Raw genomic sequence first — 24,651 nt, 5'->3', positions numbered from 1 at the left:
GTGATGCATATTGTGTTTATTGGACAATGAACATGGATTAGATTTGGCGTCTAGGCTCTGACCTCATCACTCCTCGGGCAGTTACATGAGGTATTGAGGAGTGATGTAATAAATCCCCCGTCAGAGTATTTCTCTTTTTGAAGTAAATTTTCTATTAGCATTAGTACTTTTCTACTTTCATGCAGTTATAGTTTCAGCAGTAGGGGAACCAGTATTCTCAGCTTTATGTAGTTCCATGGAGACTCAGTCACAAAAACACGAGTGAAACATTATTAACTAAAGCTGCACAATAAAAAGTGTTTCTGTGTCTTTATCCCTGTCTGTCTCTCTGTGTGTCTCTTTATCTTTCTGTGTCTTTGTGTCTCCGTCCAGGTTCACTGAAGACGAGGTCGACCTGTCAGCATGCAGTCGGAGCTGCTGATTGGATGGCAGCAGGAGAAAGCGGAGTTTCAGCAGGAGGTGTGTCGTCTGCAGGAGGAGCTGGCCACGAGCCGAGCAGAGAGGGAGGAGCTGGAGTCGAGGAGCAGAGCTCTGAGTGACAGGGTGAGGAGGGGGGAGGAGGGGGAGGAGGAGTTCATGTGATCATCATCTAACCCTTACACCTGTCTCCCCCTATTCTTTCTCTCTCTCCCTCCTGTTTCTCTCCCTCTCTCTCTCCCTCTCTCTCTCTCTCTCTCCAGCTGGCCCAGTCGGTGTCTCCCTCGCTCGCCCTCTCTGTGCAGGTGGAGGTGGAGCAGAGGGAGTTGAAGAAGAGGGTGAGGGAGGGGAGAGAGAGGGAGGCCCGCCAGGCTCTGCTCCTCCACCGACTGCAGAACAAGGTGAGTACGCAGAGTACACATAATGCAGTACTCCAGTAGTATTCTCAGGTTGTGGTAGTACTGACTGTACTGTGTGTGCAGGTGATGGAGTACAGAGAGCGATGTCAGCGTTTGGAGCTCCAGCTGCAGGACGGACACACACAGCTGCTCAACACTGAGGTCAGACTGATAATACTACTAACACTGCAGTACTCCAGATGTTGTGTACTTTTTATTAATGTACTTAGTTGTGTTTTGTAGCGGAGAATCAGAGACAAACACAGCGACTCTCTGGAGAGCGCCCTCATCAGGCTGGAGGAGGAACAGCAGAGGTGTGTACCAGCCCTCTGTGTGTGTGTGTGTGTGTGTGTCTCAATCTCAGTCTCACCTGTGTGTGTGTGTGTGTGTGTGTGTGTGTGTGTGTGTGTGTGTGTGTGTGTGTGTGTGTGTGTGTGTGTGTGTGTGTGTGTGTGTGTGTGTGTGTGTGTGTGTGTGTGTGTGTGTGTGTGTGTGTGTGTGTGTGTGTGTTCAGGTCGGTCGGCCTGGCTGACACCAATGCTCTCCTCCAGGAGCAGCTCAGCCAATCAGAGCAGGCCAACCAGGCCCTGAGTGAGGACCTCCAGAAAGTGACGTCTGATTGGACCAGAGCCTTGGAGGAGGCGGGGCAAAGAGAGGATGACTGGCGGAGGGAGAAGGAGGTTTGTGTTCATGTTCTAGGATTATAGTCTGATTTCAAGGTGATGATTCACCTTTAGACTGATGTGTGTGTGTGTGTGTGTGTGTGTCTGTCCAGTGTCTGTCAGGTCATGTGGGTCAGCAGCAGGCTCGTCTGTTGTCAGTCTGGAGGTCTGTGGTTGCTCTGAGGCGCCACTGTCACACCGTCAAGACCGCCGCCGACAGGTACGGGAGAGCAACCTGTTAAAGTTGACCGACCTGTTAAAGTTGACTAAAGTTGACCGACTTGTTTAAAGTTGACCAACCTGTTTTAAATTGACTGACCTGTTGATGTTAACCGACCTGTTAAAGTTGACGGACCTGTTTAAAGTTGACCGACTAAAGTTGACCGACCCGTTAAAGTTGACTAAAGTTGACCGACCTGTTTAAAGTTGACCGACCCGTTAAAGTTGACTAAAGTTGACCGACCTGTTAAAGTTGACCGACCTGTTTAAAGTTGACCGACCTGTTTAAAGTTGACCGACTAAAGTTGACTAAAGTTGACCGACCTGTTAAAGTTGACCGACCTGTTAAAGTTGACCGACCTGTTAAAGTTGACTGAAGTTGACCGACCTGTTTTAAATTGACTGACTGGTCTCTCTGCAGAGATCTGTGGCAGTTGCGGGCGGAGTTTTCTCGTCTCTCCTCGTCGCTCCTCTCCAGCTGTGACTCCGTCTCCTCCTCCCTGAGGCTCAGCGCTCCTCCTTTCTCCTCTCTGCCTCCCCCTCCTCTCCTCCCCTCTGACCTCCCTGCTCCTTCCTCCTCTCCTCCCCTCTCCTCCACCCTGCTCCTCCCTCCCCCTGACTCCTCACCACCTGCTCCACCTCTCATCTCCTCCTCCACGTTGGGAACCTTCTGCTTAGGAGAGCTGGAGCACAAAGAGGAGGAGGAGGAGGAGGAGGAGGAGGAGGAGGAGGAGGAGGAGGAGGAGGAGGAGGAGGCAGAGGAGGAAGAGGAGGAGCAGGACAATGTGAGGTGGGAGGAGAAGGAGCGAGAGATTTCAGAGTTGAAGCTTCTTCATGAGACGACAGTTTCTCAGCTGACAGAACGGTAACTCACTGCTGATGTGTTTTAATTCAATCATGGTTGTTAGACAGTCTCACCACCAGTCTGTCTGTCTGTCTCTCTGTCTGTCTGTCTGTCTGTCTGACTGTCTGTCCAACCACATATCTGTCTGTCTGTCTAACCACCTGTCCTTCTGTCTTTCTGTCTGTCTGTGTGACCACCTGTCTGTGTCTCTGTCTGTGTGTCTCAGGATAGCGGAGCTGTCTGTCTCTCTGCAGGCTGAGGACACTGAGAGAGAGGAGAGACACAGAGAGACAGAGAGGAGTCTCCAGTCCGTCAGTCAGGCCGTCCTCAAACTGGTGAGTGTGATCTCATGTTCAGACTGCAGACAGATCCTGTTCTGGATCTCACTAACAGACCTGACGCCGTCTCTCAGCCGGTGGCTGCAGCTCTATAGCTGCTGTTGCCTGGCGACGGGGACGGTGTCGGGGGCCCGTCTGTCCCCGGGGACCACTGATAGAGGTGATAATAAGCAGCTTTCACCAGGGAGACGTTTAACAGGCTCTGTGGCCTCAAACCAGATTAGAGAGAGACACATCTGTTGAAATCTGACTGAAATCGGATTTAAAACCACCTCAGAATGTGGTTTAGATCCTATTTGAGTTTTAAAATCCATCAAGATAAAAGCATGTGTCTGTTGTGTCTCCAGTCCAGAGTCCTGAGCAGCAGCAGCAGCAGCAGGTCTGTGTGTGTGTCCCCGGACAGCGTCCTCAGTCTGGACCTGTCCTCGCTGCTGTCTGTCCTGTCTCACACTGAGAGCGCCCTGCAGTGGAGACACGAGGAACTGCAGGTCAGAGGTCACGAGGCGGTTAATCAAGCTGATCTGTGTGTGAAGGGGTTATCCAATCATCAGTCTCTGTGTGTGTGTGTGTGTGTGTGTGTGTGTGTGTGTGTCTTTAAGGGGGCGGAGCTCTCTCTGCGGCGGCTCGGCGAGGAGAAAACGGCGCTGCAGCTCCGACTGAAACAGCTGGAGGACGACAAGCAGCAGCTGCACACAGACACACAACACACACAGCTGGAGCTCACACACACTCTGGACCTACTGAGCAGGTACACACACACACACACACACACACACACACACACACACACACACACACACACACACCATTGTTTTCTCTGCTGTTTATGATTAAAAAGGTAAAAAAGAATGTTTTTACCAGGATTTTAAGTTTTGCCAGGTGTCTTGATTGTTTTGTTCTGTTTGTTGTTGTAATGCTCGTTTTGGCCACTAGAGGCTGCAGTGCACCACTTTTAATTTCTCCATGGACTCTAAACACAATGTACACACAGTCATGGAAAAAATGATTAGACCACCTTGTTTTCTTCAATTTCTGGTTCATTTTAATGCCTGGTACAACTAAAGGTACATTTGTTTGGACAAATATAATGATAACAACAAAAATAGCTGATAAGAGTTTAATTTAAGAGCTGATATCTAGACATTTAACATGGTTTTATTGATCATGAATTTGGTTATTATCACGAAAACCATGGAAAACCATGTTTTTTTTTGGTCAATTTGTGTCTTTTTGGGTTCATTTAACATCTTTTTTTGGTCACATTTGTGACACTTGTGGGCACTTGAAAAAGTGTTTATATATAAATTCCATTTTATTCACATTTTTAAAAACAATTATCAGAGAAATTCAACTATTTTCTGATTTCTGTCATTCTAACTGTGTAATTCTGCACAAAGACATTTTTGAGTTGTTGTGATTGTGCTGATTCCACAGAGCTGCAGGACCTATAGATTTATTAAGATTTTAGATATTTATTTCACGTTGATTGGGTGATTTTATGTCTTTTTGTGTCTTTTTTGTGTCTTTTTTGGTCTCTTTTGGTCATTTTATATCTTTCTACAATTTTGTGGCTTTTTTGTGATTTTACATCTTTTGGCTTGGGTCACTTATCTTGATAATGATTTTGGTTATTATCAAGAAAACCATGTTAAATGTCTAGATATCAGCTCTTAAATTAAACCCTTATCAGCTATTCTTGTTGTTATCATTATATTTGTCCAAGGAAATGTACCTTTAGTTGTACCAGACATTGAAATGAATGAGAAATTGGAGAAAAAGGATGGTCTAATCATTTTTCAATGACTGTATATATATATTATTACTAGCAGGTTTGTAACATCACTGTAATTTCTTTCTTTTTTAAAACTCACCTGGAGGGAAACATGGCAGACTTCATCATTCTGACAAAAAACACCTGCCAAGTCTTCTTTTTCACCTGTTTTCTATCGGGAAAAAGGAAAGATTATCGTGGCTAAAGTCATAAGAACAGGAGAGGAACAGGACTGTTTGTGACTGTGTCTGTGTCCCAGGGAGCGTGAGGCGGCGTCCTCCATGCGTCTGCAGCTGGAGGAGGTGCAGAGGAGGGAGGAGGAGGTGCAGAGAGAGCTGGAGCGTCTGAGGAGAGACAGAGACCGACAGGAGGAGAGAAACAGACAGCTGGAGGCACAAACACTCAGACGGTACTTCAATTAAAAAGTCTCAGTCTCACTTTGATTCAGTTCAAAGTCATTTTTATTTATTAATGTGTTTATTTATTCATTTATTAATCATCTACTGCTGTTTGTTTGTTTCAGAGTGGAGACTGAACTGCTGGAGAACGTCCAGCTGACCGAGAGAGAAACTCTGCACCAGATGCAGATTCACACTCTGAAGGTGAAGTTTTACTTTCTCATCCTTTAGTGCCGGGGTGGTCAACCTGTGGCTCCAGAGCCTCATGTGGCCCTTTAGGCCGCCTGCAGGGGCCCCCCGTGGCTGAGACAAAAAAATGATATATTTTTTTACATTACAATTCTCATTTATCAATGGTGTAGACCAAAAACAATTCGTATTCTTCAAATGTAAAATTGTATAGCCTTTTTTTTTTTTACAGCATATTAAAAAAGTTTTGACATTTAAATCAACTAAAATGTGTTTCATATCTTACGAAAGTCTCCGGCCCGGCGGCTTAACATTTAAGTTTTGCCAACTTTGAGTTTAGTTTTGAGTTCCCTGGGATAGACTAGTTTTTAAAATCATATTAATAAATGCTCTATATGACTATTAATAGTGTTGGTAGGCTAATTTAGACTTATTAGGCTGTTTAATTTTCATTTTAGGCTCAATATAAGGTTTGTGGCAATTTTCTCTTTATTTTCTGCCAACAGTGGCTCTTTAGTCAGTAAAGGTTGCCCCCCCCTGCTTTAGTGACATAAATGTTATGTTCATTTCATCCTGTGTTATGAATCTGAAGCATAGCTCCTCCTGTCCTCCTGCAGGGGGCGCTGGAGAGGCAGCAGCTGGACAGACAGAGAGCAGAAGAAGAGGCTGCAGACAGCAGAGACGCCCTGCAGAAGGTTCCTTTATTATAATCTCCTCTGCACAGTCTAACAGAACTTCTTTAATATTTTACTCATCATCCATCATACACAGTAGTTATAATGACATAATGACTGATCCTGCAGGTCCTTCAAAACACAATCAATTAATTCAACTAGAAATGAGGCCTTGGTTGATGTTAAAATCTTCAGTTAATCGTTAAAAAGTTCTGCAGCTTTGTGGAATCAGCACAACAACTCAAACATGTCACATGTCACACACATGTTTGTGCAGAATAACAGAGTCAGAATGACAGAAACCAGAATCTCTCTGTCTCCGTCAGTGCAGGGAGAGTGTGTTGTCCCTCTCCTCCTCTGAGTGTGTGTTGAAGCGAGAGGTGGAGGACAAATGTGACGCTCTGAGCAAGATGGCCGCTCTGAACTCGTCTATAGCGTCAGACAAGAGAGAGCTGAACAAACAGCTGCTGCAGGTAGGACGCTGTCTGCCTGTCTGTCTGTCTGTCTGTCTGCCTGCCTGCCTGTCTGTGTCTGTCTGTCTGTCTGTCTGTCTGTCTGTCTGCCTGCCTGCCTGCCTGTCTGTGTCTGTGTGTCTGTCTGTCTGTCTCTCTCTGTCTCTGTCTGTCTGTCTGTCTGTCTCTCTGTGTGTGTCTGTCTGTCTGTCTCCCTGTCTCTCTCTGCCTGTCTGTCTGTCTCTCTGCCTGTCTGCCTGTCTGTCAGTCGTTCTGTCTTTCTGCCTATCTGTCTGTCTTTCTGTCTGTCTGTCTGTCTGTCTGCCTGCCTGCCTGTCTGTGTCTGTGTGTGTGTCTGTCTGTCTGTCTGTCTGTCTGTCTGCCTGCCTGCCTGTCTGTGTCTGTGTGTCTGTCTGTCTGTCTGTCTGTCTCTCTCTGTCTCTGTCTGTCTGTCTGTCTGTCTGCCTGTCTCTCTCTGTCTGTCTGTCTGTCTCTCTGTGTGTGTCTGTCTGTCTCTCTGTCTCTCTCTGCCTGTCTGTCTGTCTCTCTGCCTGTCTGCCTGTCTGTCTGTCTGCCTGTCTGTCAGTCTTTCTGTCTTTCTGCCTATCTGTCTGTCTTTCTGTCTGTCATCACATCACTCTCTTCCTGTGTGTCTCTGCAGCTGGAGTGTGAGCTGTCTGACAGCCAATCACAGCTGCAGGCTGCGAGGTCAGAGGTCAACTCTCTGCAGAGGGACGTCAAGACCCTGAACCTGGACCACAGCCAGCTCAGGTCAGTCTGGCTCACACAACCACCTGAACCCTGACAATCATATAAATGTTGATATTCAAGATGAATACATTAATCCTGAATATCAACATTTTATTTCTGAATATCAACATTTTATTTCTGAATATCAACATTTTATTTCTGAATATCAACATTTTATTTCTGAATATCAACATTTTATTTCTGAATATCAACGTCTTCTATCACTGTGAAGTGTTTTGGATGTTTGTTGTTTGTTCAGAGTGCAGAGAGACGAGGACACCGACCTCATCCGTCAGCTGAGAGAAAGAGAGCGAGAGATGGAGAGAATAGTGGAGGAGAAGGAGAGGCAGCTGCTCTCCCTGACAGAGGAGAGAAGGAGGGATGGTGGCCAGCTGGAGGAGGTAAGAGGAGGAGGAGGAGGAGGAGGAGGTGACAACCAGTGTTCCACCTGTGTGCTGCATCATGTTTAATGTGTGTGTGTGTGTGTGTGTGTGTGTGTGTGTGTGTCTCCTCAGCTGTCCTCCCAGCACGCCTCTGTGTGCACAGAGCTGAAGGAGGCGCAGGAGCAGCTGCGGCGGGCAGCGGAGGAGGCGAGGAGGAGAGATCGGCAGCAGGAGGAGCAGCAGAGGGAGAGCAGGAGGCTGCAGGAGGAGCAGGAGAGTCTGCAGAGACTCAGGGAGCAGCTGGAGGAGGAGCTGCAGGAGCTCAGGTACTGAACACACCTGAGGATGGATGGATGATATATGTGTCGTGTGTTTATACTCCTCTCTGCTCCTGCAGGAGTCTGTCGGTGTCTCTCCACCAGCAGCTCAGTCAGCAGCAGCAGCAGCTCTCCCAGGCCGAGGTGGAGCGATGTCAGCTGCACACACACATCCACACGCTGCAGCAGGCCAAAGACACTCTGCAGGGTGAGACTCCACACTTCTGTCTACAGACAATCTGAACATGTTTATCCTGAATATAGACAATTTAATCCTGAATAACAACATTTAATCCTGAATATCAACGTTTTAATCCTGAATATCATCATTGTAATCCTGAATGTCAACATTTAATCCTGAATATCAATTTTTTAATCCTGAATATCTACGTTTTAATCCTGAATATCAATGTTTTAATCCTCAATATCAACATTTAATCCTGAATACAAAATTATAATCCTGAATATAAACGTTTTAATCCTGAATATCAACATTTAATTCTCAATAACAACATTTAATCCTGAATAACAACATTTTAATCCTGAATTTCAACTTTTTAATCCTGAATTTCAACATTTAATCCTGAATACAACATTTTTATCCTGAATAACAACGTTTCAATCCTGAATATCAACATTTATTCCTGAATATCAACATTTTAATCCTGAATATCAACATTTAATCCTGAATAACAACATTTTATTCCTGAATATCAACGGTTTAATCCTGAATATTAAACATTTTAATCCTGTATATCAATGTTTTAATCCTAAATATCAACGTTTTATTCCTGAATTTCAACATTTAATCCTGAATTTCAACATTTAATCCTGAATATCAACATTTTAATCCTGAATATCGTTTTAATCCTAAATATCAACATTTAATCCTGAATATCAACATTTAATCTTGTATATCAACGTTTTAATCCTTAATATCAACATTTACTCCTGAATATCAACATTTTAATCATCAATATCAACGTTTTAATCCTGAATATCAACATTTTAATCCTGAATATCAACGTTTTAATCCTAAATATCAACATTTAGTATTGAATATCAACATTTTAATCCTGAATATTAAACATTTTAATCCTGAATATTAAACATTTTAATCCTGAATATCAACATTTAATCCTGAATATCAACATTTAATTCTGAATATTAACGTTTTAATCCTGAATATCAACATTTAATCCTGAATATCAACGTTTAATCCTGTATATCGAGGAGCTTCCAAAAGTTTTTAACAGCCGTTCTGTTGTGCTTTTATTGTGAAGGGGAGATCGAGTGTCTGAGAGCAGAGCTGGAGACAACGACAACCGGGAGAGAAGAGGAGAAGGAGAGGAGAGAGAGGAGCGAGGAGCAGAGGGAGGCGCTGAGGGAGGAGACGGAGAGGCTGACGGAGGAGGTGGGGGAGCTGAAGAAAAGGAGGAGAGAAGAAGAAGAGGAGGAGAAGGAGGCCTGGCATAGAGAGAGAGAGGCTCTGAGCGAGGAGCTGGGCACGAGGGACGGAGAGGTGGAGGCGCTGAGGAGGCGCATAGACGGACTGAGGGAGGAGGAGGGCGAGAGACAGAGGGAGGTGGAGACCCTGAGGAAGGAGGTCAGCCACGTGATGGAGAGAATACTGCAGGCGGAGGGAGAGAAGGAGAGACTGGAGGAGGAGGCGAAGAGGACGGAGGTCAGGTGGAGAGAGGAGGAGGTCAGGAGGGAGGAGGAGACTGTGGCGCTCTGCGACAGGATGGAGAGATTAGAAGGAGAGAAGGAGGAGAGGGAGGAGGAGATGGAGAGGTGGAGAAGGAGGGTGGAGGAGGTGGAGGAGGAGATGGAGAGACTGAGAAGAGAAACCTCTAAACTAGAGGAGGAGAAGAGAGAAAAGGAGAGACTCAGAGATGAAGAGGAGGAGAAGAGGAGCAGGAGAAGGGAGGAGGAGGTGGAGCGATTGAGGAGTGAAGCGGAGGGAGCAAAAGAGGAGGTGGAGAGGCTGAGGGAGAACGTGGGGGAGGTGGAGCTGCTGAGGGTGAGGCTGAACGTGGCCAAGGAGGAGTGTGAGGAGATGAAGGAGGAGGTGCAGCGGAGGGAGCGCAGCCTGGAGCGACAGATGAGCGCCGTGAGGGAGCGGGAGGAGGAGGTGGAGGAGCTGAAGGAGCGGCTGAGGCAGGTGGAGGAGCAGCAGGAGGAGGGAGAGAGGGAGCAACAGGAGGTGAACAACAAACTGAAGCAGAAGGAGGCAAGGGAGGAGCAGCTGGAGGTGCTGCTGAAGGAGACAAGAGCGCTCCTGGAGAGAGAGAGGAGGGAGGGAGGAGAAAAAGACATCAGGGCCTCCTCCCAGGCCAGGGAGCTGCAGGAGGCCCGGGCCAAGAGCGAGGGAGCGAGGAGGAGCGCCAGAGAGGGGGAGGAGGCCCTCGACAGGCTGGAGAAGGAGGTGAAGGAGCTGAAGGAGAAAGCTGAGAGGAGCACCAGGGAGGTGGTAAAGCTTAACCGTAACCTGAAGGAGCGAGAGGAGGAGGCGCAGCACCTTACAGCCACGCTGGAGGAGAGAGAGGAGCGGGAGGAGGAGGACAGGAGAGAGCGGGAGGTGCTGAGGAGAACTGAGGTGGACAGGAGGAGATGGCTGGACAACAAGCTGAAGGAGGTGGAGGAGGAGAAGAGGAGGCTGGAGGAGAAAGTGAAGGGGGTGGAGGAGGAGCTGGAGGAGGAGAGCGAGGCACTGAGGAGAGCCAAGGAGGAGAAGAGGAGGCAGGAGGACAGATGCGAGGAGATGGAGAAGGAGATGAAGGAGCAAAGAGAGGAGCTGAGGATAATAGAGGAGATAAAGAGGAGGCTGGAAAACAAACTGAAGGAGGCGGAGGAGTGGAGGAGGGAAGAGGAGGAGGTGCTGAGAAGGGTGAGGGAGGAGAAGAGGAGGCTGGAATATGAACTGAGGGAGGCGAAAGAGGAGCGAGGGAGACTGGTGGGGGCCGAGAGGGATCAGCACCTCCTGCAGGAGGATAGAGTGAGAGAGCTGGAGGAGGAGAAGGCCGGGCTGTCTGTGGAACTGAGTAGGAGGGAGAGGGAGGTGACGGCTCTCAGAGAGGAGGTGCAGAGGGAGAGCGACAAGGCACAGGAGGAGCTGAGGAGGAGGAGAGAGGAGGTGTCTGTACTGAGAGAGGAGGCAGTAAGAGAAGAAAGGGAGAAAGAGGAGTTACAGGAGAAGCTGAGGAGGGCTGAGAACGAGGTGGCAGCTCTCAGAGAGGAGGTGAGGAGAACCAAAAGTGAGCTGACAGACATTACAGAGGAGGTGCAGAAGGAGAAGGAGCAGATACAAGTGATGTTACTTAAGACAGAGAAGGAGGTGACGACTCTCAGAGAGGAGGTGCAGGAGGTGCAAAAGGAGAGGGAGCAGCTAAAACAGACGTTACAGAGCACAGAGAATGAGGTGCAGAGGAGGGGGGAGGAGCTGAGGAGGGCTGAGAAGGAGGTGGCAGCTCTCAAAGATGAGGTGAAAAGGGAACAAAAGAAGGAGGAGGCGACTCATGACCAGATGGTAGCCCTCAAGGAGGAGGTGCGGAGAAGGGGGGAGAAGGCCCAGGAGGAGTGGAGGGAGAGGGAGGAGGTACAGGAGGAGCTGAGGAGGACCAAGAGCGAGGGGGAGGTGTCTTCACTTAGAGAGGGGGTGCAAAAGGTACAAAGGGAGAAGAAGGAGGCACAGGAGGAGCTGATGAAGAGGAGAGAAGACGTCACAGATCTCAGGGAGGAGGTGCAGAAGGAACAAAGGAGAAGGGAGGAGTCGCACAAGGAGCTGAGGAAGACCAAGAACGAGCTGACGGTCATCACAGAGGAGGTGCAGAAGGAGCAGAAGGAGAAAGAGCAGTTACAAGAGATGCTAAAGAAAACAGAGAAGGAGGTGACAACTCTCAGAGAGGAGGTGCTGCAGGAGCAAAGGAAGAGGATGGAGGTACAAGAGGAGCTGAGGAGAACCAAAAATAAGCTGACAGACATTACAGAGGAGGCGCAGAAAGAGAAGGAGCAGATACGAGAGACGTTACTGAAGACAGAGAAGGAGGTGACAGTTCTCAGAGAGGAGCTGAAGGAGGAGCAGAAGGAGGAGGAGCAGGTACGAGAAAAGTTACTGAAGACAGAGAAGGAGGTGCAAAAGGAGAAGGAGCAGCTAAAACAGGCATTACAGAGCAGAGAGGAGGCGACAGCTCTCAGAAAGGAGGAGCAGATGGAGAAGGAGCAGGTACAGGAGAAGCTACTGAAGAAGGAGAAGAAGCTGAAAGCTCTCAGTGAGGAGGTGCAGAAGGAGCAAAAGGAGAAGGAGCAGCTAAAACAGACGTTACTGAGCAAAGAGAAGGAGGTTACGGCTCTGAGAGAGGAGGTGCAGGAGGAGCAGAAGGAGAAGGAGCAGGTACAGGAGAAGCTACTGAAGATGGAGAGGAAGCTGAAATCTCAAAGAGAGGAGGTGCAGAAGGAGCAGGCAAAAGAGACACAAACAGAGAAGAAGATGACAGCTCTCAGTGAGGAGGTGCAGAAGGAGAAGGAGCAGCTTAAACAGATGTTACAGAGCACAGAAAAGGAGGTGACAGTTCTCAGAGAGGAGGTGCAGAAGGCACAAGAGGAGAAGGAGCAGCTAAAACAGGCATTACTGAGCACAGAGAAGATGCTGAAAGCTCTCAGAGAGGAGGTGCAGGAGGAGCAGAGGAGGAGAGAGGAGGCGCAGAAGGAGCTGAGAGGAGTGCAGCAGAGCATGGAGGTCAACCTGAGCTCCCTGCAGACTCAGGTACACTTACAATTTATATACAATGACATAATACATATTTATATATTGTGTATATATATATATATGAGAGTTATTCTGCAGTATTCAGATGTATTTAACTGTGTTTTAGGTGTCTGATGTGAGGAGGAGCAGGGAGCGAGCGAGGGAGGAGGTGAAGCAGAAGGATGAGGAGAAGCAGCAGATGGAGGAGGCTCTTAAGGAGGCGCAGCAGGAGGCGAGCAGGCTGAAGCTCCTCCTGCAGGTACAGAGGAAATAACATGGGAAATAAACCAGAAATAAATAAACACATTAGCACATAAATTAGATTAATAATAAAATTATAAATACATTTAAAACAAATTAAAAACATATTAAAAAATGAATAATTTATATTTAAACAGATATATTGATCTTTATTTACCGTTTATTAATATTTTGTTTTTGTATTTACTTTTATTTTTTTATATATATATATATATACATATTTGCATTTAATTGTATGTATTTTGATTAAAAAAAATTAGCAAATTAAAAATATATAAAATAAATAAATGACATTTAAACAGTTATTTTTATTTACTGTCTATTCATTTTTTGTTTATGTATTTACTTTTATTTTTATATATGTATTTGTATTTAATTTTATGTATTTTGATATATTTTTTTAATAAATTAACCTGATCCTACAGGAGAGCCGGGGAGAGGAGCAGCGTCTGAGGAGCACCCTGAAGGAGGAGGAGGAGGAGGAGGAGAGCCTGCAGAGCGTCAGGGAGGAGGTGGAGGGAGGAGATGTGGAGGAGCTGAGAGCCAGAGCCAAGGCCCTGGAGAGGAGGAGGAGGGAGCTGATGGAGGAGCTGCAGGAGGCTCGACGGGCGAAGGATGAGGCCGAGGAGCAGAGGAGGGAGGCCGAGGAGAGGTGGAGTAGCAGAGTGAAGGAGGTGGAGGAGGAGCAGGGGGTGAAGCTGAAAGCTCTGTCGACAGAAGTCCAGACGCTGAGGGAGAGAGAGGAGGAGGTGGAGGAGAAGTGGAGGTCCAGGGTGGAGGAGGCGAGGAGGGAGGCACAGGAGAGCCGGTCCGAAAGGGAGGAGACGGACGGACAGAGGAGGAAAGAGACAGGAGGAGCAGGAGGAGCAGGAGCAGAGGTGAGCTGGTTTCTAAGTTTAATGCATTAACAAAAGAGTTAACAGCAGAATGATCATTACATTTAAATGTATAATTGTTTATATTTCCCTGAGGAGGAGCAGGAGGAGAAGCAGATCTCCTCCATGCTGCAGGAGAAAGAGGAGATGAGGAGGCTGCTGAGGCAGAGAGAAGCTGAGGTAAACCTCCTCCAGTTACTTTTCACCAAATAATCAGAAAACCAACAAAAAAGAACATAAAATCCATCACGAATAAATATGTGATTATGAAAAATAAATAAATAAATATATATACATACATATATACATGAAAATTTTTTTTTAATATAATAATTTAAATTATTTAGTCTCCATTTTTTCCTTTTTGTTCTGTATGTAATTTTAACAGTTTTTTTAATTGATGTATTTTAATTATTTTTTTTATTTTTTTATTTTTTATTTTATTATTTTTTTTATGTATTTCTGAATGTCTTGTTGTGGTGGTGCAGCTGTATGCTCTGACTCAGAGGACTGATGAGCTGGAGAAGGACAGAGAGCGCGTCCGCTCAGCGCTGGAGAGGACGGAGGCGGCGATGATCGGATACAGGGAGCGAGCTCATCAACAGGAGGGGGTGGGGCTTAGCCACGACCAGGTCAGGCAGCCTCTGATTGGACAGTTAGCAAAGACACATTTACACCTGGACATCCTGACTGTGTGTGTGTGTGTGTGTGTGTCTGTCTGTCTGTCTGTGTGTGTGTGTGTGTGTGTGTGTGTGTGTGTGTGTGTGTGTGTGTGTGTGTGTGTGTGTGTGTGTGTGTGTAGGGCGTGGTGGACAGGCTGGTGGTCCTCCAGCGTCTGGTGGCTGAACTGGAGCTGGAACAGAAACACCTGAAGAAGAAAAATTCTCACCTGGAAAACCAGAAAGAAAAACTGAAGACGGACAGAAACACACTGAGAGACACACTGAGACAGGTACACACACACACACACACACAGACACACACACACACAGACAGGTAAACACACACTGAGGCAGGTACACACACACACTGAGACACACTAAGACGGGTACACACACACACACACACACACACACACGGACAGATACACACACACACACACACTGAGACAGGTAAACACACACACACACACACACACACACACACACACACAGACAGATACTCACACACACACACTGAGACAGGTAAACACACACACACACACTGAGACAGGTAAACACACACACACACACACACACACACACACACACACACACACACACAGACAGATACACACACACACACACACACACACACACACTGAGACAGGTACACACACACACACACTGAGACAGGTAAACACACACACACACTGAGACAGGTTCACACACACTGAGACAGGTTCACACACACACAGAGACAGGTTCACACACACACACACTGAGACAGGTTCACACACACAGAGACAGGTTCACACACACACACACACACACACACACACACACACTGAGACAGGTAAACACACACACACACACACACACACACACACACACACACATTGAGACAGGTTCACACACGCACACACACACACTGAGACAGCTACACACAAGGACACATTAGGAAGAAACTTTGACCAGATGGTGAATGTTTTCAGGTGGAGGAGGAGCGTTCCAGGTTCAGACAGCAGCTGACAGACAGCGGCAGGTCTCAGGTGAGACACACACACACATATACACACATATATACACGTACAAACACAGACACACATACATAGACACACATACACACGCACACACACACAGATATACCTGTATTTGTAGGTAACTCTGCTGTGCCTGTTCAGTCTGTAGACACCACAGAAGAAGAGCACCTGCGGGGCAGAGTGAGGGAGCTGGAGGACCAGGTGAGAGCAGAACAAGAAGTTTCCTGTGTGTTTGATGTGGTCAGGTGGGTGCTGATGATGTCACTGTTTCCCCCCCCCCACACCCTCAGGTGAGTCAGCTGCGCCTCTCATTGGCTGAGGAGCAGCAGCAGAGGGCGGAGTTTATCCAGCAGTCGTCCAGGAACAGCCAATGGCTGCTCTCGCTCAGACACGACCTCACCGACTCGCTGGCCGCCGTCACACGGCGCCCGGTCCCGTCCGTCTTGCAGGCTGAGACACAGCGATTGGACCGCAGCCTCAGGGAGGAGGAGCTTAGGTTGTCCCTCAGCCAATCATAACGCCCGGATTATGAACTCACTTTACTGAAGCTTTAAAGGACAAAAAACAGCTGATCCATTTATTGATCAGGTGTGTTTTATCTTGACTATTTCTCCAGTTTTCTTTCATCTGCAGCAACATCAAGACTTTTAAACTTTTTAAACTTAAAGTTATTCATCAGTTTACAATAAAACCGGAAGATGAATCAGTTACAATAAATAGCTCCTGCTGTTACAGTTATTGATCAGTTATTAATGTTTACTGACTTATTTATTGTTTTTATTGTATTTATGTTCTGTTTTTGTATAAAGTTCAATAAAAACCAAAGTCTTAATAACGTGGAATATTTATCATTATTATTAATATTAATAAATATTATTATTATGATTATTCTCACTTCTTTCTCTTCATGATGTTGATGCTGTGTGTAGTTCTCTGTGCAGCCTGAAGGAGGCGCCACCTGCCCTTCAACTGTCAGACTGAGTCAAAACAAAACTTATTCATTATTATATTTATCTGAATGTATTTGAGTGGAGGCAGAAAACAAATGAAATACTCAAGTAGAGGAAAGTTCCTCAAAATTTTACGTAAATAGTTTAAAAATGTGGTAAAATAAAAACAATTGTAGCTCTTCATCATATACTATAAATAAGGTATTTATGTAACAAATGTATATATATATATATATATAAGTTGTATTATCATTTTATACAGATAATGCAACGTGTGTGTGTGTGTATATATATATGTATATATATATATATATATACACGTATTATCTGTATAAAATGATACAACGTATATATGTATATATACAGATAATACAACGTGTATATATATATATATATATGTATATATATATATACACTCGTATTATCTGTATAAAATGATAATACAACGTATATATATATATATATATACACACATTTGTTACATAAATACCTTATTTATAGTATATGATGAAGAGCTACAATTGTTTTTATTTTACCACATTTTTAAACTATTTAAGTAAAATTTTGAGGAACTTTCCTCTAATTTACGTTTTATTACCTGTCACATTTAATCAAATTTGAAGTTTTTTGAGCTCTTTATTTCTGTAATAGTTTACTGTGTGTATAATAGTGTGTGAGGTGTTTTCATGTTCTGAGCTGCTGATATATTTACTGTCAGAGAGAAAGTGTTTGTTTATGGAAGGCAGATGTCTCTCTGTCATTCAGCGCTGATAATCCAGCTGAAACCACTCGGTTATTTTTACCTCCTCTCTCTCTCTCTCTCTCTCTCTCTCTCTCTCTCTCTCTCTCTCTCTCTCTCTCTCTCTCTCTCTCTCCCTCTCTCTCTCAGCTGAGTTTCCCTCTCAGAGTTGTTGAGTCTCGACAGCGTCAGCAGTGAAACGTCCTGACCTCCATGAACGCCCCTCAGGTACTGTGTGTGTGTTTATACTTTATTATTATTACATTATATCTGAATGTTCAACACAAACTTTAAAGATGAGTAATTGTGTTACTAAGCTTTAAAGGGATTTAGTGAAAACATTCTATTACTGGTTTTTATTCTTCAGTTAAAAAAACTTTTCAAATGAACCCAAATATTCTAACATTAAACCTGCTCAATAACAACTGAACCCGACATTTAAAGACAATATGTCACTTTCTGCTCATTGATCAGTTTGTTTTTATACTAACAGATAATGTGTTTTATCCCGTCGCTTCACTGTGTTCCATGTTTCTGCTTTTCACCTTCAAACGATGATGATCACGTGTTCATTTTAAATATTTTCTCTTCTGTTTTTGTTAATAACTTACATAAACATGACGTGAGTCATAAAAACACAAAAGCAAAGTCAAACTGATGCATCCTGATAAACACACATTCATCAGCAGGGAACAACCTGAATAAATAATAAAACAGGAAATAAATGACTAAATAAATTATTACCATTTTAAACAACTATTAAATTGTGAAAAAATATTCCAGTTGTACAAAAAACGTAGGAAACATTTAATAGTTGTAAACTATTAGTAAGACACTGAAGAATAAAAAATTAAAAATAACTCAAGCTGAAAAATGACCACTTACCTGCAAAATCATCCACTTATTAATAACCAGATAAATAAGTAATTTTTTAATAGATGACTACGACTGTTACGATAACACATTTTTTAAGACGATATAATTTCCCAGAAACTATCACGATAAATGATGGTATCGTTGATGTTGTTTTAGGACCATTTTATGCCAATGATATAATGATATTAGAGTATAATAATCCAGGTACATCCTTTCCAACAGTAATTGTTTTTTAAATCTCAAGAATATTACACATAAATCAAAACAAATAAAATAGACTCTCAGGCTCTGTTAACCCTTTATCAGGCAAAGAACTATATTTGGTAACTTCACGTAATATTTCGAGAAAAAAGTTGCAAATTTACTAGATTAAAGTGGCAAATGTACAAGAAAAAAGTTGCAGATTTAAGAGATTTAAAGTGGCAAATCTGCGCGAAAAAAGTTGCAGATTCACGAGAAAAAAGCGTTAGCATCCTATAGCCGACTCTTGTATACCTGAGGCTAACGGACACGGTTAAAACGATATACGGTTTGAAGATAAGAAGTTAGAATCTAGTTTTTCTTCACTATTGGAAACATAACATGATCATTTATATTAGTAGTTAATGTGACATTTTGATAGACTGTTAGCCAATAGCCGGGCGATGCTAGCTATTAGCACAGCACAGCCCTGTGTTATCTTAAGCTCCTAGCAACACTGCTAGCTAGCCTAGCTTGCTTCACATGGTGTCATTAATTAGTTTGTTGAACTAGTTCTACACTAGTAGTGGTAAGATTACTAGTTGACAGGAACCATAACTGTTAAATCAGGTTTGGCTTATCTCATCTAACAGCTAGCATCGTTAGTTAGCTCTTGTTAGCTAGTAGCTAACCTTGGAGCAGACATGTGAGTCTATTGATCTCTGAGATATTAAGTTGGAGTCTCCCTCACTGTTTAATCCACAGCCAGTAACGCTCAACTTGTTTTATGAGTTTTAGAAAAGGGGAAAAAACGACTCCAGCGGCTAAACTCTGAGGCTAGCTGGTGTCAGGCCGGTTCACCTTGTTGCTCAGAGCTCAAAGCTTGACGGACCTTCTTCTCTTACGTCAGGGGCGGGGCTATTGGACCAACAAGGCTATAGACTGTATCCTAAATCGAACACATCTGTAATGCCATTTTGAAGAAGATCGCCACCACCAGTGAAGGTATAATTGATTTATTCATATTTAACAATCTACATGTGAAATTTCATTTATGTACATGGAGATTTACATGTCTAATTACAACACCAAAGTAAATCTGATGAGAGAAAGCAGTAAGAACACTCTTCAAAGTACATCTTTATTTTTTACTGCACTGTATTTTATTGTGAAGGACGGAAGAACGGTCCGGGTGTGTTGATAACGATGGTTGATACCGGTGTTATTAATAAACATCCGATCCAATGATCCATCCAACGTCGTATTTGGGATACAGTTACGTTAATGCAGTGCTGTTGAAAGAGATCAACTAAAACGTGTATCATTCATTTATTTTATTTGTTTAACTGCAATGTGATTGATACGGGCTAGCGGGCTAACGAGTAAGTAACAAGTTCACAAGCTGAACCAACTGAGAACCAACTGAGAACCAGCTGAGAACCAGCTCCAGCACCGGTGACAAAGTATAAAGAGCAATAAAGTCTGCAGAGGGAGGAGGTCCAACCAACACGTAGACCCAACTCTTCTGCTAGTGGTTTAGATGTTTGATCAGGATCATCTGGATGATAAACTGAGAATTAAAGTATAAATTAAAGACATGAATATGTAACTAATTCTGTTTCACACAAATTAAATAAATTATAAAACCAAACAGATGGAAAAAGGTGAGAAAGGAGCTTTTTAATCTGACATCCAGACTGATTTACTGTCGTTCACTTCAGTGAATGAATAATAATTCCAATGATTATCTTTAAATATGAGATTATATTTAGTAAGGTTGGTCTCTGTGTAGTTTTAGTTTCCCATGTGTGGCGACGATGACGAGCTCCTGCATCAGATCAGATATCTGCTAAATCTGAAGCTCTCCGTCTGCACTTTAGCTCCGAGCTAATGTTAGCGGCGTTTCATCGTCTGAACGTGATGCAGACGGTATTTTAGAAACAGCTGCATCAGATCTCAGTGTTTCTGAGTCCAAAACACAGAAAGAGGCAGAATATCTGCTCCTTTTTACCGCTAGTTTTGTTTTTTATGTTTTTATGTATGAGATTATTTTTTCTGCAATAATCCAAAAGAGACAAGCGGAGGATTGAAGGAGACGAGGAGACGAGCGGAGGACTGAAGGAGACAAGCTGAGGACTGAAGGAGACAAGCTGAGGACAGAAGGAGACAAGCTGAGGACATAAGGAGGCAAGCTGAGGACATAAGGAGGCAAGCTGAGGACTGAAGGAGACTAGGAAACGAGTAGAGGACTGAAAGAGACTAGGAGACGAGCGGAGGACAGAAGGAGCCGAGCGGAGGACTGAAGGAGACTAGGAGACGACCTGAGGACTGAAGGAGACGAGCAGAGGACTGAAGGAGACTAAGAGACGAGCTGAGGACTGAAGGAGACGAGCGGAGGACTGAAGGAGACTAGGAGACGAGCTGAGGACTGAAGGAGACGAGCGGAGGACTGAAGGAGACTAGGAGACGAGCTGAGGACTGAAGGAGACGAGCGGAGGACTGAAGGAGACTAGGAGACGTGTTTAAGACAGAAGGAGACTAGGAGACAAGCTAAGGACAGAAGGAGATGAGCGGAAGACAGAAGGAGACGAGCTGAGGACAGAAGGAGACTAGGAGACAAGCTAAGGACAGAAGGAGATGAGCGGAAGACAGAAGGAGACGAGCTGAGGACAGAAGGAGACTAGGAGACGCGTTTAAGACAGAAGGAGACTAGGAGACAAGCTAAGGACACAAGGAGACAAGTGGGGGACAGAAGGAGACGAGCTGAGGAAACATGAAGCGTCCTTGCTCCGCCACCACTCTGAGCACCATCGCCGTGGCGGCCGGCCAATCACTGATCGTCGTCTCCGTCCTCAAGGTAACTTTTAATTTATTTATTTTTTAAACCAATTGACTCAGAGTTTAGTTAATAAAATACCAGAAAACAATGAAAACACGCCAGAAAGATTCAGTTCATCATGACAAACGATAAAGAAAACACCAAATATTCACATTTAATCAGCGGTGGAGGAAGTCATCAAATATTTGACTGTAGTAAAAGTACCAAAAGTACACAGTTCAAATACTCCACTGCAAGTAAAAGTCCTGCATTCAAAGTCTAAAGTTCTAAACAATGTTTTTACATTAATACCTTCTCAAACACTGTAAACATACAGAATCAACACATCTGGAGACGTATGATGAATATTTACCTGAGATGTTGTTCTGTAGATGTATAAAGTGTCTGAAAATACAAATTCTCAAGTACAAGTACATCAAAGTCGTACTTCAGTAGAGTACACAAACTCTTTATTTTACTTTCTAGCATTTCAGAAAAAAATCTAATAATAAAGTTTGATTCTTGAGTTTCTGACAGCTACTTTATGAGCATCTTTATGAATAGAGTCTTGTTGGAGTGAAGAAACCTGTGGAAATGTTATAAATCCAGTGTTAAATGTGTGTTATATTATAATATTTTCATGACTGACCAAACTCTCTCCACTGCTGCTACAAACTCTTTATAGAATAAAATGTATCAATAGGAAAGTTTTGATTTGAAATATTAGTATTAGTATTTCACATTTTCATGTCTCCGGTGTGTGAAGTTTTTCCGATGAACATGAATATTTACTTTAATATTTTAATTATCTAACAGACAGGGAATTCACATTTCTGAAGTTTTCATTTCAGTGAAATATTATTTAAAGGTTTTTAAACGTTCTGTTGGTTTGAAGCTTCAGGAGTTTTCAGTCTTCGCTGCTCCATCTGCTGTTTCCTGTTATAGAGCAGACTATTAGGGGACTGTGTGTGTGTGTTTGTGTGTGTGTGTGTGTGTGTGTGTGTGTCTGTGTGTCTGTTGCATTCCTCAGGATGATACACTATCTCTGGCATGTCGACCGAAAAAGACACAACGTGACCACAAACACACGAACACACACTTTAAAGTTAACGACAAGGTCCTGAATCTATTAACACACACACACACACACACACACACACACACACACACACACGCGTGTGTGTGTGCAGAAATAGCTGCAGCTCCTGAAGCTTTCATCGTGTCACTGTGTGAAAAACAAACACAAAGACAAACTGCTTAAGTGACTCCTAGTTTTTATTATTATTATTATTATTATTATATTATAATAAAAAGGGAACAAAGCTCCTTTATTCCTCTTGAACAATGAAATATAAGCCAAACATTCATACTAATATTTAAGTGACAACATGAAATAAAATATAATAAAGTATTTGCAGTTAAGTTGATATACTTCAATTATTATTATTATTATTATTATTATTATTATTATTATTAATAATATATTACTATTATATGATTATTTTATTATATTATGGTTATATTATTACATTATTATATTATTATTATATTACATTGTTATATTATTACATTGTTATATAAGTTTGTATAACGTCTGATATACTTAACATATAATATAATTATTATTATTTTTATTATATTACATTATTATTATTAATATTATATTATGTTGTTATATAAGTTTGTACAATGTCTGATATACTTAACATATATTATTATTATTACTATCATTATTATTTTATTATTAATATTATTATATTATTGTTATTATGTTATTACGTTATTATTAATATTTTTATTATATATGATTATATTATTCTTTATTGTTATTGTTATTATTATTATTATTATTATTATTATTAATAATAATAATAATAATAATAATAATAAAAATCAGGAGAACAAATTATTTCCTTGACGCTTTCTGCACTCTGTCTTTAATAATGACTCTTTGTGTGTGTGTGTGTGTGTGTGTGTGTGTGTGTGTGTGTGTGTAGAGTGGCTCTCTGGTCCACCTGCAGCTGGTCCAGGTGCGTCCTGGTCTGTGTGATCTGGGTTCAGACCAGCAGGAGAACCAGCAGCTGATGGAGGAGCAGCAGCAGCTCATCAGCAAACTGCAGGTACACCAAAGATACTCATTTATTTATTTATTCATTCATTCATGTATTTATTTATTATGGAAACACTTTATTCATGAGTTAATGATGACTTTGGGTTTTGGGGTGAAGAGAATAATTTCTCAACTGTCCAGTAAAAACCTGGATTTTAGCTAAGAAAGAGATAAAGTTGTTACAGCGTGCAGTCGAGGATCACTTTAGTTTACTCCCCTTTAAGACCGTTAAGGACATAAACTAAAAATGCATCAAAATCAATTTTGTCACTAATCTTTGATATATCCAAGCTGTGATAAAAACAAATGCCCCAGCCAGAAATAATTTAGTATATGGAACATAACAACATTTTTGTGTTTTTTCTTTGAAAACCAGAGACATCATCAAATCAACTGGCGTAGCTGTTTTGAGGTTAAAGGGCATAGTTATAAATCTCTGAAGAATCTCATCATAGTGTACACACACCGGCAGTAGCCCCCGTGGCCCTTTGAGAATTTCCCCAGAGGAAATTTTCTAGTTTATATTATTATATTATATTTTCGAGTTTATTCTCTTTATCGTAATCATTATTATTAGTGTTTAGCAAGTCAATTATATATTATTATATCATATTGTTTATTATTATATGTATTTCTTCATTGTTATTATTATTGTTTATTAATTGATTATTATTAATGTAATTTATTTATATTTTTAAATGTGATTTTCTTCATTTTAAATGTGTTTTTAATCCTATGTATTGACTGTCCTGCAGAAACTCTTGTTCTAATAAACCGTCTTTGTTCCAGAAACACGAGAATGAGGTTCTGTCAGCGGTGGAGAAGAGCCGACAGACGGAGCAGCAGAAGAGGAGGAGCAGGAGGAGAGACGGAGGGATGGAGGAGGAGGAGGAGGAGGAGGAGGAGAGGGACGAGGAGGTGCTCTCTGCCATGGAGGCGTCTCTGAGCGAGGGCTGGTCTCTGCTGCTGCAGCTGCTCCTCAGACGGCAGGAGGTCCTGACGCTCGCCGCCGACTTCTACCGCCGCGCTCTACAGGTACCAGACACTTATTAATACATCCATAATAAATAAATATTACAGGACTTTATTCACAACATCAAGGTCTCTAAACTACAACAGAGTATTAGAGCCACATTAAGGGAAGAAAAAAATGTAATCACAAGAATAGTCAACAGTCAAAAATATTGAATTAATTAATTACAAGAATAAAGTTGAAAATACTGAGTTAATTATGAGAATAATGTCGTAAATATTGAATTAATTTAGAGAATAAAGTAAAAAATATTTAATTAATTAATTAATTAATTATGAGAATAAAGTAAAAAATATTTAATTCATTAATTAGGAGAATAAAGTAAAAATTATTGACTTAATAACGTCGTAAATATTGAATTAATTATGAGAGTAAAGCTGAAAATATTTAATTAATTAATTACAAGGATGAAGTCGAAAATATTGATTTAATTTAGAGAATAAAGTCAAAAATATTTAATTAATTAATTAATTAATTATTAGAATAAAGTCAAAATATTGACTTAATAACGAGAATAAAGTCGTAAATGTTGAATTAATTATGAGAATAAAGTTGAAAATATTTAATTA

At 42.6% G+C, this 24,651-nt stretch overlaps 1 protein-coding gene across 1 annotated transcript in view; it reads left to right on the top strand.

The window, feature by feature from the left end:
• si:dkey-230p4.1 (trichohyalin) overlaps positions 1-16,199 on the top strand; it is an 18,321-nt gene extending 2,122 nt beyond the window's left edge. The window contains exons 2-28 of the mRNA XM_059342287.1: positions 373-543; positions 681-818; positions 900-977; positions 1,059-1,129; positions 1,330-1,495; positions 1,591-1,697; positions 2,118-2,561; positions 2,767-2,875; positions 3,226-3,366; positions 3,478-3,626; positions 4,909-5,058; positions 5,173-5,251; positions 5,854-5,931; positions 6,237-6,383; positions 7,024-7,133; positions 7,372-7,513; positions 7,628-7,821; positions 7,893-8,020; positions 9,096-12,577; positions 12,687-12,818; positions 13,246-13,698; positions 13,792-13,875; positions 14,184-14,327; positions 14,498-14,647; positions 15,329-15,385; positions 15,518-15,577; positions 15,667-16,199. Coding sequence (XP_059198270.1) covers positions 403-543; positions 681-818; positions 900-977; positions 1,059-1,129; positions 1,330-1,495; positions 1,591-1,697; positions 2,118-2,561; positions 2,767-2,875; positions 3,226-3,366; positions 3,478-3,626; positions 4,909-5,058; positions 5,173-5,251; positions 5,854-5,931; positions 6,237-6,383; positions 7,024-7,133; positions 7,372-7,513; positions 7,628-7,821; positions 7,893-8,020; positions 9,096-12,577; positions 12,687-12,818; positions 13,246-13,698; positions 13,792-13,875; positions 14,184-14,327; positions 14,498-14,647; positions 15,329-15,385; positions 15,518-15,577; positions 15,667-15,894 — 7,362 coding nt within the window. The 5' untranslated portion in view covers positions 373-402 and the 3' untranslated portion in view covers positions 15,895-16,199. The remainder of the gene's footprint in view (positions 1-372; positions 544-680; positions 819-899; positions 978-1,058; positions 1,130-1,329; positions 1,496-1,590; positions 1,698-2,117; positions 2,562-2,766; positions 2,876-3,225; positions 3,367-3,477; positions 3,627-4,908; positions 5,059-5,172; positions 5,252-5,853; positions 5,932-6,236; positions 6,384-7,023; positions 7,134-7,371; positions 7,514-7,627; positions 7,822-7,892; positions 8,021-9,095; positions 12,578-12,686; positions 12,819-13,245; positions 13,699-13,791; positions 13,876-14,183; positions 14,328-14,497; positions 14,648-15,328; positions 15,386-15,517; positions 15,578-15,666) is intronic.
• The last annotated feature ends 8,452 nt before the right edge of the window (positions 16,200-24,651 follow it).

The sequence above is a fragment of the Centropristis striata genome, chromosome 10 (genome assembly GCF_030273125.1).
Source record: "Centropristis striata isolate RG_2023a ecotype Rhode Island chromosome 10, C.striata_1.0, whole genome shotgun sequence".
NCBI lineage: Eukaryota > Metazoa > Chordata > Actinopteri > Perciformes > Serranidae > Centropristis > Centropristis striata.
This window is presented reverse-complemented; position numbering and strand designations above follow the sequence as displayed.